Source organism: Pollachius pollachius (genome assembly GCF_949987615.1).
Source record: "Pollachius pollachius genome assembly, chromosome: 8".
Classification (NCBI taxonomy): Eukaryota; Metazoa; Chordata; class Actinopteri; order Gadiformes; family Gadidae; genus Pollachius; species Pollachius pollachius.
This window is the reverse complement of record NC_136941.1, coordinates 23556662-23569296: the sequence shown is the minus strand read 5'-3', so window position 1 is coordinate 23569296 and position 12635 is coordinate 23556662. Positions and strand designations below refer to the sequence as shown.

Below are 12635 nucleotides of genomic sequence, written 5' to 3'. Positions count from 1 at the left end.
GGTCGGGTTCATTGTAGCGCATTTAGGTTGGCCGCTTACACTTCTGTGATGGAAAGTGGGCCTCAAGATGAAAGAGGTTGGGAATCCCTGTGTGGTTCACACAGAAACTCTTGTTCTTACTCTGACTCCAACACCTGAAATAACATTATCAACGCAGACACAGCAAAACAACATTGGCTTCAGACGAAGCCAGGATGCTTGGTTTACTTGGACAAGCTCCACAACACAGATCTGCCTTTTCTTAGGCAGGATAATGAAGAGGTCATGCAGAAGCTATAAACAACCGTTTTTATTGTTTATCATCCATATTAATATCATTCTATATATTCTATCCATTTTATATAATGCCTGGCACATTTAGCCTCTTTTGGAAAGGTTGGGCAAGTGTTTTTGAGAGACAAATTTAAAAAAAAGAAAATTAAAGAAATATTGGACAAATGAGACCGTAAAAAGGTACATTAAACCGTTAATACAAAACATTTGAGGTTGTAATTTGGGACCACATTACTCTCAGCACCCTCTGTTTCCAGTGATATCAACCAATCTAACACTTTTAAGGACCCGCCTTGGAGTGGGGATTTGTTCTACAGTTGCAGAACTGCAATGCAACCTGCTCAACATGTTGGTTATCTACAGGGGTTGATCCTCATGGTGGACAGGTGGATGCTGGAGAGACGAGATTCAAAGCGCCGCACTGCAAGACTGGATGATGGTGCTGTGATGGCGGTTCCTCTTGTTCTGCAGGGCCATGGCATGGAATCCCTTTGTTTTTAACCAGCGCCGTGGAAGGACAGCATCAGAACTGATGAGAAGAACAGAGTACACAAATATGTTATATAGACCACCTTCATTTCTCAACTACATTCAAATAAAAATGATAAATTAATGCATTGATAACTCATAAAGAAAAACATTTGCAGTCCCATTGAAAGCTTTTCAACTAGAATTGAGGCAAAATAAAATGTATAAATCTATTATTCTCAAAACCACTTGATATAAAGGTGCTTTTACAGAGAAAACGGGCACTGGGCTGATGTCTTTCTCTGATATACAAGCCTTACTCGGCCCAGTCTATAAATAGACCTGAGAAGATCTCACACGCTTGTGTTCCTCTTTTCAGAATGTAAATATCCATCGTACAACTGAAGACGCCTTGCAGACCCTCCCTGATCACTTCTGATCGGACCCCTCTGGTTGTTAGGGGTTAAAGCTCAGTACTACCGTCCCCTCTCGCCCCGAGACCACCTGCATCAAACGGTGACCCTCTGATCAGCGTGCCTCTCCCTCCTCCTCCACAACACCCCTTCCACTGCTCTTAAAAATACGTTTTGGTGAAGGAAAGCTCTAAAGAACAGTGCGCTACCCCTGAGAAAGGTTCTGGACCTCAGGGAAGCTCGCCTTGATGTAAAAAGGAACCGCCGATAGTGTCTGACACTTTTGTCTGAGGGGTTACTGTAACAGTTACCGAATGAAACCTAAATTACAGAATGCCTCAAGCCAAATACATAGCGATTCATTTACTCAGCATTGGGTCCCCAGTGGGAAACAAACCCCTAAGCCTGGCAGTGTTAATGCAAGGCTCAACAAATGAACATCTGAAAGGTGTTGTAACCCTCTTAAGGAACGCATAGACTTGGGTGTATGCACAAAGTATCCTACTATAGAACTAATATAAATCAATCTCAAATCGTACATTTCTGAGGAACTCCTCTGCGACGACTCGGGCCCTGGCGTTGACAGACAGCTTCATCTCGCTGATCTCCTTGTCGATCTCCTCCATGAAGTTGATGACAAAGTCCACCAGCTTGTGCTTGTACATCTGCTCAGTGTGGAAGTTGGTGATGAGGAAGCTGATGTCATATCCCTGACAGGGACAGAGAGATGCAGAAGGGAACCAAACAATCAGTCTCACTAAATGGTGTGCAATAAAGGCAATCTATTCCATTAAGGCCAACACACCCACACACACTTTGTGCTTCATTTGTTAATATTTGATAGACTGAAGAAAGAATTTTCTGAGTTTCCCTTACAGGGTTAAAAAGGGTTATCTCATCTCGGCATTGGTATGCAAGAAAATGTGTTTTTGGTGCAAGGTTCTGTGCCAAAGTTCAAATGAAGTTTTAGATATACTACTATAGGGCTTAGCCCTTATATTTTAATATTCAGATATTCGTTCATTAGGTCAGTATTCAAAATTCAATTCAGTAGTCGGATAACTGTTTGTATTTCTATTGTAATGTTTGTATAACCCATAATTACCCTTAATTGTATCTAACCCTAACCCATCAATGCATATTTTGGACCTGCGGGTAGAAGGTTAATTTAATCTGAACATCCCAGTGACCAGGGGGCTGGACGTCCAGAACGCGTCAAGTCAACGCTTCAATTGGGGGGCAGCCAGCCTCAGAATATATGCCATATATGGGATGATCGGAAAATCATTCTTTAGTTTTGGATAACCAAACAGCAGTGTGCTTCACCACCGGGCCAATAGCAATGGTCCTGCTCTGAGGTTGATTCAAAACTTTGCACAATATTCAGACTAACTGCCACCTCTCAGACTTTTGAAACTGTGTGTGATATTGTTTATTTTCTACTTTGTGTCATTAAAATAACCTTTTGTTTTATCAATTAAAGCACTTTAGAAAACGATCCGTGATAAGAACGTGATTCTGCAGCAGTGGCTCTGCCCGTTACGTTTACAGGCAGTGAAGACAAGCACTATGAACATTTATTCACCGAAGCGTGGAATTATGTGTTGTACGCTGCGTCGTATTTTCATTTAAAGTCACCACCTCCAGACAGCAAAGCGCCGTTCTTCAACTCTCACCTCCACTGACTTCCTCCTCAGGATGAAGAAGTTCTCCGCTCTCATCATCATGAAGCGCATGAACTTGTGGCAGAGGATCTTCTCGATCTCGTCCGCCTGGGCACAACAGAAAACATGTTTCTGTTACTGACTGAGGTCAGGGTTTTGGTCCATGTCAACAACAATGGCCATCCACACCGTGTTGCCAGATTGGGCTGGAAATCGTTCCCAATCTGGCAACCCACACACATCCGTGTTGAGGAAGTAGTAGTTTGTTCGTGACCTGTTTGACCGCGATGCTGACCCTCACAGAGTTGATGGAGCCCTCAATGAGGACCTTCTCCTTCTCGTTGCGACTGATCATCACCGGCTGGAGCAGAAGCTCCTTGCTACTTCTGTGAAGAGGCAGAATTATTTAATTATACGGGGAAACAAACATGTGCAAAAACTACACTTCCGTAAGGATTTCGAGAATGTATTATTTCCTTGTTGTATTGAGTAATAGTAACTTTTTTGAGGAACTCAATAAAATGGGTGCATAATAAGTTTACTTGACCCAGCTGTCAGTGGCTTGTCCCAGCTTGTACCATTCTTTGCATTATAGGATTTCTAATGCATGTCTGAACAAGTCCAACAACTTGAAGACAGAGGCTTTGGGTCTGAGCCCACCAATCTATCTTCTGATGGAAGCAGTTAAAGACTGAAACTATCTCTAAATAGTTTTGGCTCTCCTGTGATTCATGACAAATATGGTAATATAAATATATATATAAATATACGGATAGCTGCTAAGGCTAGTGTGTATTTGAACAGAAGAAAACCCCATCCACTGAAGACAATCTTACAGAGAGTGAACACCAATCCGACTCTAAACCTACCTAACCTCCACCTCTGGTTTGTTGTGGCGCTCCACCACCTGGGAGGAGAAGTTCTCCAGGCAGAGGGCCGCCTGTAGGGTGGCCCTCACGGCGTTCAGGTAGGGCCTTAGGGTGGCTGTCTGAGGAGCATTACATTAACAACATCAGAACGGTCTGACCCTCTCCTGTTGAGGGATTTGTTCTCCTTCCATCGGGTCAGAGGTACTGGCCGCCCAGGGTTAGGTAAAATAGGAATAACATTTTCCTAGGAATTCCTAGTGCAATAAATGCACTTAGCAAGTGTTACAACTTGACGGCACTCTCAAACAGCACTAAAGCATTTTATTTTTTAAAGAATTCAAATGGAATAGACTTTTATTAACGGAAATTGGTATTTTATTTTATTAGTTGTATTTGGTCAGGTTGTTTTGTCTCATGTATTTTACATTATATTCGCTTCTTTACCACTTCTGCAAACCGAATTTCCCTTTCGGGACAGTTACAGTATTGAACTGTACAGAACTGAACTGAAAAGATTGAACGCATTTAGAGTAAAGTTACACATTGGATATGGAGATGGCTCACCCCCTATCTGTTCCTTCATAGCCTATCTCAATTCACTGCAAGTCACAATAGATCAAATTTTCTACTAAATAAGCCGTAGTAAAATAGTCAGAAAACAAAAAATTGCAAATGCATGCAAACTGGAGCATAGTATCCTTAAACTGAAACGGACGAGTTTAACAATCGAGCCGATACTCTTAAATCAATACTAAACGAGGAGAACACATGAAGACTTTAACACTAAATGGACAGATGTGGTCAGCTGAGGATGTCAACGATAAGCCTTGAGAAACAATCCGCCTAACATGATGTTTTAGCAATGTTAATTAAATCACTTGACATTAAATGCAAGATAAATGTTAAGATGTGCCTATTGCTGGAATATTAACATTATTATTTTGACACTATTATTATTGTGTTAGTCTTACCATTTCTGCTGTTGTAGAAGGCGGAAATGATTCTGCCACGCCTGGGACTGCGCTTCCTCCTACAGTTTGACAACAGTATAAACATAGGGCGCGCTCGATTTGGTTCACCGCTCGTTTCAACACAACTGTCGGAGGCGGTTACGTTGAAACATATTATAAGCCCCGCTTGTTTGGCTCACATTGTCTGCAAAAGGAACTACTCGAGACGAGTCCATTGCATTGTAGGATGTAGATATCTGCTTCACGTTAAATAAAACATATTGACATCCATACGCATGATTATAACGAAGATATAACTTTTATAAACGTATAATAATATAGAGAACAAATCAATACATTGTAATATATAGGGACTCATTTATTTAAATAAAAGCAGAACACGTATAATGGTCTCTACTGAGGATACCATTTTACCAATGGGTTCAGAATTGAACCTTTTTATCTTTGGAGGTTTTATGCGGAAAAACATAGGATGAATTATTGGGTAGAGTTTCAGATCTATTTTTAGCAATATTATTCATAAGAGGGTATATTATCAGGAGTACCGATTACAGGTTTGTCTCCGTTACATTGCAGGACCCCTTGCTTCCAAATGGTTTGTTCCATAATGGACGCCGTTCACTAAAGGTAAATGTCGTTGCTCTAAACAATATATATTCGTAATGACTTGTTCAACCACATGTTTAAATTACTATGTTCATTGCAAAATTGTTAAGGTTCATTACCCACATTTGTGAATATGTGGGTCATTTATCGTTGTTACGCGGTTCAGGCGGAGGCGCGCGCTTGTGTGTGTGTGTGTGTGTGTGTGTGTGTGTGTGTGTGTGTGTGTGTGTGTGTGTGTGTGTGTGTGTGTGTGTGTGTGTGTGTGTGTGTGTGTGTGTGTGTGTGTGTGTGTGTGTGTGTGTGTGTGTGTGTGTGTGTGTGTGTGTGTGTGTGTGTGTGTGTGTGTGTGTGTGTGTGTGTGTGTGTGTGTGTGTGTGTGTGTGCGCGCGCTCTGCCACCTTCCCCTCACCCCTGCCTGTTCATTCAGGTATATCGAGGTACCTGTGAAGAGGTGGCATGATGAGTGAGCTGAAGGACTGCCCCCCGCTGAAGTACTACGACTTCAAGCCCGTGGAGCACGTCAAGGTGTGTCCCCGCTACACCGCTGTGCTGGGCCGCTCGGAGGACGATGGCATCGGCATCGAGGAGCTGGACACGCTCCAACTGGAGCTGGAGACCCTGCTGTCGTCGGCCAACCGCCGCCTCAGAGCGCTGGAGGAGCAGAGACAGGTAGGAGCACGTGTCTCTGGTCCCTCTACGCCACCAACTCTAGCCAACGGTTTTTGTACAGCCCTTAATCACAGTTACATTGTCAGATGGCTTCACAGACTTCGTTTCACGACATCAATCTAACCCCATGCCTGCTAAAGGGCAATCCAAGGGAACCGTTTACATTTACACTTACATTGAGAGCGTTTGGCAGACGCTTTTATCCAAAGGGACTTACAATAAGTACATTTGTCAGAAGAGGGAGAAACAATATATCAACCCTGAGAGGGAACCTGTATGAGTGGGATCCCACCCTCAGGCGTTGTTTAGAGTGCAATAGAGGCCAAACAGGCAGAAAGGATGGTAGCACAGAGCCATCATGTCCAGATGATTCTGAAGAGCCTTGACCTCTCCCTGCTCCCAGATCCTGACAGACTGGCAGGATAAGAAGGGAGACAAGCGCTTCCTGAAGATCGGCAAAGACCCCGACCCGTTGGCGTCGTCGCGCCACAAACCCAAGAAGCAGAAGTTGGAGAGTAAGGGCGGCCACGCACCGGGCCCCGGACCCGGCAGGCCCAAGCTGAAGAACCTGCAGGCCAAGGTCCAGGAGTACGAGTTCAATGAGGACCCTCAAGACATTCCCCGCACGCCAAAAAACGACTCCCCCAACAGGTCCGTCGCTGCACCACCACATTCCTGTTTCAAAGATAGATGAGCTGCGTTCATCCCAGACAAGACAATTGGTTTGACGCAGAAATAAAGAGAAATGCAAAGGCAGAATGCCACACAATCTCATCAGTATCACGGTATTATTCAATAGCATTGTATGTATTGTAGTGTATTTATTTAAGTGTTTCTTTGCGTGTTGTTTAACCATGCCTTTGGTTGTCTTGATGTTTAGGTTTTGGGCCTTAGTTGAGCCCTACTGTGCTGACATCACCAACGAGGAGATCAGGCTGCTGGAGGAGCTCCTGAAACCTCCAGACGATGAGGCGGAATATTACAAAGTATGGCTGATAAATCTAACCTCCAGCTCCACCCCTCATCATTATATTTAGCTGAGTTTTGTTTATTGTCATATTGCCTCTTTTCTCAACCCTGTTGATAAACTGCAGTGCACCACCACTTTATCTACTCTACAGATCTTCTCTTCTACTCAGCAGTGTTTAGCCACAAAGGCTAAACATCTCATACCTATCAGCTAGCGGACAGACATTTGAAGAGATTTGAGAATTATGAATTAGTATTTAGGTTGCATCACAAATCAGCCTTTAACTGAATGTCTTAAATCTGATGTCAGACTATTTCAGATAATGGCGTTTCGCTTGATTTCTCCTCATATTTGTTCCTACCAAACATATCTAATCGGTAATCTGTGCGTTATTGGTAAACAACATCTTGGCCTGTTGTAGTTAACAATAAAAAAAATGCCTAAAGGTTTAAATTCAACACTGAGTAGACTGGCACCTCTAGAAATACACATATTAAAATCCCCTTTGAGCCATACCCCCTGGTGCCACTTAGTTTCCTTCAGTAGAATGTCTCTGTAATTCAAACAGGAAACAAGGCATACCGCCGCCCCTTGCAGATAATTTCCTCGGGCCCAAGCCCTGTGCCGACCCGACCCAGAGGCAGGACTGCTGGATCCGAAATAAGTATTTTGGCAACGATGGTTGACGTGGTGTGTCTGTCCCCCACCACAGATCCCCGTGTTGGGGAAGCACTACTCCCAGCGCTGGGCCCAGGAGGACCTGCTGGAGGAGCAGAGGGAGGGGGCGCGGGCCAATGACAAGAAGAAGAGCATGACGGGAGGCCCCCTGTCTGAGCTGGATGCTAAAGGTGAGCCTGGATCAACACGGTGCCCAACAGACGCCATGCTCTGCACGCGCTTGAAACTCACTGAGTGACTTGGTTGATTACATTGAGAGTTGAATGCCACACTTTTATGTGATTCAAGTTATTGCAGTGCTTGGTTTTGATTCTCTTCTCAAATATATGATGACAAGTAGGTTTAAGAGTGGCTATCTCCGAGATTTGCATTCCGTTGTCACCAAACACCAAACAACGTGCCATCCAAATGTTAATAAGCAGCCATCTGTACCTAGAGATAAACAGGGTTGCCTCTGACCAAATGCAAGGGGTTTTCATCAGTGGCCAATAGGCTCAATCATTCTCAATCTCATACAGTGTTAAATAGTGACTACACAGATATTTATTTACAGTAAAATCTTTGAGATGACCACTTTAAATTATTCAAATAGTTAGACTACTGACAAGACCGACTTCTGTTGCTCGGAGCCAAGCCCCCTAAACACAAACACACTTTCTTTCTGAGGTGATCTCATTTATGCGCAAGTTATCGTTGTTTTTTTGGGTGGTTTCTTCTTTTAATAGCCATAGACTTTGCATTAAGCTTTCTTGGCATCTTCCTTTTTGTTTCAAGGCGTGATCACGTCCTCTGATTGTCCTCCGAAGCTGGACCTGTGAAAGCCTTTGAGACTGAACAGTGATAGCCCTGACCTTCTCCTCCTCTCTAGACGTGGACTCCCTTATGAAGAAGTCTGAGAGCCAGCATGAGTCACCAGAGGACGGCTGTCCCTTCGGGCCCCTGACACAACGCCTGCTCCAGGCCCTTGTTGAGGTGAGACACACCACTCTCTCACTGCCCTATTCTCTGGCCTTACCTTGAAGGGTTTGGTTTTACCAAATGACGACGATGACGTCATCGTTTGCGTTTCAGGCGTCCACACGAATCCTAACACGAAACCGCATTGGTCGGTTTTATTTGAAACCACCCTGGGACATGGTTTTAAGATAAATGCAGTTTCGGGCAACCCAAATGCACACTACGTATGCGGTTTCACCAAAAAATCAGCTCCGTGTGGACGAGACCTGAGAATGCATTGGCAGGCGCGACAAACGCCTCCCGTGTAAAAAGTATGAAGGTATTATTGTACCAAAAGTCTTTAGCATCTGTAACTGCAGATTTTGTATGCGTACACTAAAGTCACAAATGTGTTACAGTAAATTTGAAGTCCTAAATATTTCTTTTGCATGTGTACTCTAAAGTCACAAATGAGTAACAGTACATATAAATATTTTTTCTACCATTGTAAAAACTAAATACGGTATACAAGTTCACAAGTCTGTGTTACAGGTGCACAAATCCTATCCTGTGCATCACAACTTCTAAGAGTCATGCACTTGACACTTTTGCTACAATCATTGCAGCGCAGTTGGTGCAAACCACATTCACACACCCGTGTTTCATAATCTGAGAACATGCGCAAAAGTTGTGCATTTGTAAACCCAAATGTAAACTAATGCATCAGAAGTTGCACATCTGTGAAATATTTCCTCGCAAATGAAATTATATAGATCGCTATGTTGATTCAGCATTTTAATGAGCGAGCACAAGTCCATCGATACAACTGCTCGAATCTGCTGCTACGAGTCTCAGCTGTGGGTTTTTTTGCAGGTAGTTTTGCAACACGTCTAGGTGGTACATTTGTAGCAAAAGTGATTTTTGATCACTTTTGATTTCACAGACACGTCCCAGTGTCTGTGAATCTGAACCCTCTCTCGCACTGCCCAGACAGAGCTCGACCGTCCCACTGACACCTCGCCGCCTATGTCCATCGGTTATGAGGGGAAAGAGTGAAATAAAAGTACATTTTAACGTACATTTAACTGTCAAACCTGTGTTCGACAGATTTGCGGGGACTGGCAAAAACAAATGATTTGACTTATGTTCTCTTAATGATGGTTTTATTTCATTAACATCAACAGCATAGCTATTGCTATTTTGATCATATCATTAACAGCGATAAAATAGCATAGCTCTGGCTATTTTGATCATATAAGACATATTATAAAATAAAACACTTTTGAGTTCACTTCCTCTCTCGCCTGAAACATCTGGTGATACCACTCTGTACCACAAGAGGTCCCCAGCGTCCCGCCAGCCCTTGGTCTTCATGAGACTAACAGGAGAGCCAAGCTTCTAAACTAACCACTTGTACAACGTTACTACTTGTGCAACGTTATAACGGAATGCAACAGGAGGCCACAACCCAACTTTCTGGTTGTATGCTTTCTCCTAAATCTTTCCAGTTTGGACAACTCATTCAGCCAAATCGTACCTTTTAAAGAGTGAGAGTAAGGGCCGGTGTAGACAGTTACGCTGGCACTACACGGTGACTCTAATAAGATGTTGTGCCGTTTGTACAGGAGAACATCATATCCCCAATGGAGGATTCTCCCATCCCAGACATGGCAGGGAAGGATGCCGCCGACGGGGCGGGGACCTCCCCACGCAGCCAGGGAAAGGCCTTCTGGTATGTAATGCAGAATCCAACACCTAAAGCACCGTAAGGGGATATACTTTACAAAATAATGATTGAGCACTTCTATCAAAGATATTACGAAAGTTTGGAGGAAATGGGCCTTTTTTATGGTTGATTATTAGTCTATTTATTAATTCAATGATCCTATACACTAACCCAGTCATACATCGAAATGGTTTGTGTTAATATGCGTCGCCAAAGCATACGTGGTTAGCTGACGTCACCGGAGTACGTCTCTGACGAGTGGCCTTCCCCAGTGTTCCCCACACGCGCTCCCTGGAGGCCCGGATCAAGGAGGAGCTGGTGGCTCAGGGGCTGCTGGACCCGGAGGAGCGTCCGGGGGCGGGGGGCGACTCTGAGGACGAGGTCCTGGCCGAGCTCCACAAGCGGCAGGCGGAGCTCAAGGCTCTGAGCACCCACAACAGAGTCCGCAAGCAGGAGCTACTGCGGTAAAGCCTCTTCGTCACCTGGCCCCCCTTCCTTCCTTCTCCTTCAAGACTAACATCTTCTTCTGGTGCCACCAGGTTTTTCATTTGGCGGCTCCCTAATAAATTGTATCATTTTTTATTCATGTACTATCCATCTGTATAAGGATGATAATGAAATAATATATTCCACTTAAAGTCGCTATTTTTCCTTTTCTGGAGATCCGTCATCCAGAATAGCGCGTCCCATGTTTTTTTTCCCCTTGCTTTGTCTTGACTAGCACTAATGATGGGGTACGAGTTCGTTGGAACCTTTTACAGTGTACAAACCCCCCTTTTAGCTGTATGTCCAAACTGGGACAAGTGGGTTGTGTTTTCAATGAAAAGAGCTCACAACAGCGCTGCATAAAATCTTTTTCAGCAGCCAGTACATGAACCAGACCTGAACTGGAATCAGTGTGTTGTCGCTCTTAACATGCAGTGGGCTCCGCGGCACTCCGTGGCTCATCTGGTGGCGAACCGCTTTAGGATGAAGCCCTGCTGTTAGTCGACTCCGACCAAGAGTGGATCAAATAGACACTGACTTCCTCCCCACAGTACTTACTCGAGACATTGTGGTTTCACTTTTTTTAGTAAGCTTTTTTTCCACTTGAACATTTTCAAACAACGACAGGTAAAAACTAGAAGGTCAACTAATGTACGGCCCTGTTTTGAAATGTTAGAAAGGAGCATGTTTATAGCACCACTATAATATTGTTAGGGAAAGTCCTCCAAAGTCTTGAGTCCTTGGGAGGAATTGAGACTGTAGTTTTTCTCTAGAACATAGATTATTATTATTGGCACTAATGCAACCTTGGAAAAGATGACTTCAATAAACAAATTATGAAGAAAAAATATTTATTAATAAACGGTCTTGAGCCCTGCTCCCTCCCTCCCTTCTCCCTGTGGTAACACTCCTTAAGTCTCCTATGTCTAACCACTACACTGCTGAGAGAGAATCCTAAACCCTCCTCCCTCATTCTTCCCTCCCTTCCTCCTTTTCTTAAATGTTCCTCTGTACTCCCTTGTGCAAGCTGAAGACCGTTTTGCTGAGCTTGTTTGAACGTATTTTGGACGGCAGGCTGGCGAGGGAGGAGATGAGGAAACAGGAGCTGCGGCAGCGTGTCCGCGTGTCGGACAACGAGGTGATGGAGGCCTTCCGGCGCATCATGGCGGCCCGGCAGAAGAAGCGCTCGCCCACCAAGAAGGAGAAGGACCAGGCCTGGAAAGCCCTGAAGGAGAGGGACAGCATCCTCAAGCTGCTGGACGTTTGAGCAGGACTGGGCGGTGGCGAGGAAGCCCCTATACTGACTGTGGATCAGGCAGTCGTGTGTTTGAGTGTGTTGTGGAAGGCTTATTTGGTTCTGGCACAACATGTGTAACTGTACAAAGTTAATTGATAGTGTTACATGGCTTCCACCGAGGACGGTATCCGTTTAATATTTTCCTAGCATGTTTAGTGTACGTTGCTCGAGATGCATATAGTGAAGACATGACCATTTGTTGATTTTGTTTTTGTTTCACTCATTTTGGTATTTTTTTTTCTTGTTTTTTACATTTGTAGCACCATAAAGGAACTGTTTTGAATAAATACTGAAAGACAGTTTCTCCATGTTGATTCTTTACTACTAATCACTACTTTTACTTATGAATTTTCTTAAATATTTTAAGGGCTTCTCCACCATAGGGTTGTGACCCCACGTGGTGTTGCCCGACATGTAGATTGGGTCATTGGAAAATGTCTGACTTAAAGTTCTAAGTGAAACTCCTTTTTCAGCTTGAATTGAACACTTTGAAATGGTAAAGAGTGAGTTTCAGCCGGGAGCTGTAGGAAAGAGGGATGGGGGGAGTGTTTTCCCCATGCTTATGACCCACCCCGACTGATACTTTAATGAGCCTTCTAATGAGTTATG

The 12635-nt window shown here is 44.0% G+C and overlaps 2 protein-coding genes across 2 annotated transcripts; one reads left to right on the top strand and one right to left on the bottom strand.

The window, feature by feature from the left end:
* Window positions 1-269: 269 nt before the first annotated feature.
* LOC307079051 (actin-related protein 2/3 complex subunit 4-like) lies at window positions 270-4743 on the bottom strand (the record flags this gene model as incomplete). Its single annotated transcript, XM_079741120.1, is given in 7 exon segments — window positions 270-802; window positions 1694-1864; window positions 2831-2926; window positions 3093-3204; window positions 3688-3806; window positions 4659-4664; window positions 4666-4743. Coding segments are annotated over 7 exon segments (588 nt in total). The 3' UTR covers window positions 270-796.
* A 414-nt stretch (window positions 4744-5157) lies between these two features.
* On the top strand, window positions 5158-12319 carry tada3l (transcriptional adaptor 3-like). The gene is made up of 9 exons (XM_079740997.1): window positions 5158-5285; window positions 5692-5933; window positions 6337-6584; window positions 6814-6919; window positions 7616-7751; window positions 8450-8553; window positions 10143-10249; window positions 10516-10707; window positions 11804-12319. Exons 2-9 carry the CDS (start codon window positions 5721-5723, stop codon window positions 11994-11996), a joined length of 1299 nt encoding a protein of 432 aa, XP_079597123.1. The 5' UTR covers window positions 5158-5285; window positions 5692-5720; the 3' UTR covers window positions 11997-12319.
* Window positions 12320-12635: the final 316 nt, after the last annotated feature.

Coding starts and splice junctions, on each gene's coding strand:
- tada3l (XM_079740997.1), top strand. CDS start 5,721: ATGATGAGTGAGCTGAAGGACTGCCCCCCGCTGAAGTACTACGACTTC. Junction 6,920..7,615: donor ATGAGGCGGAATATTACAAA/GTATGGCTGATA, acceptor CCCCCACCACAG/ATCCCCGTGTTGGGGAAGCA. Junction 8,554..10,142: donor TGCTCCAGGCCCTTGTTGAG/GTGAGACACACC, acceptor CCGTTTGTACAG/GAGAACATCATATCCCCAAT.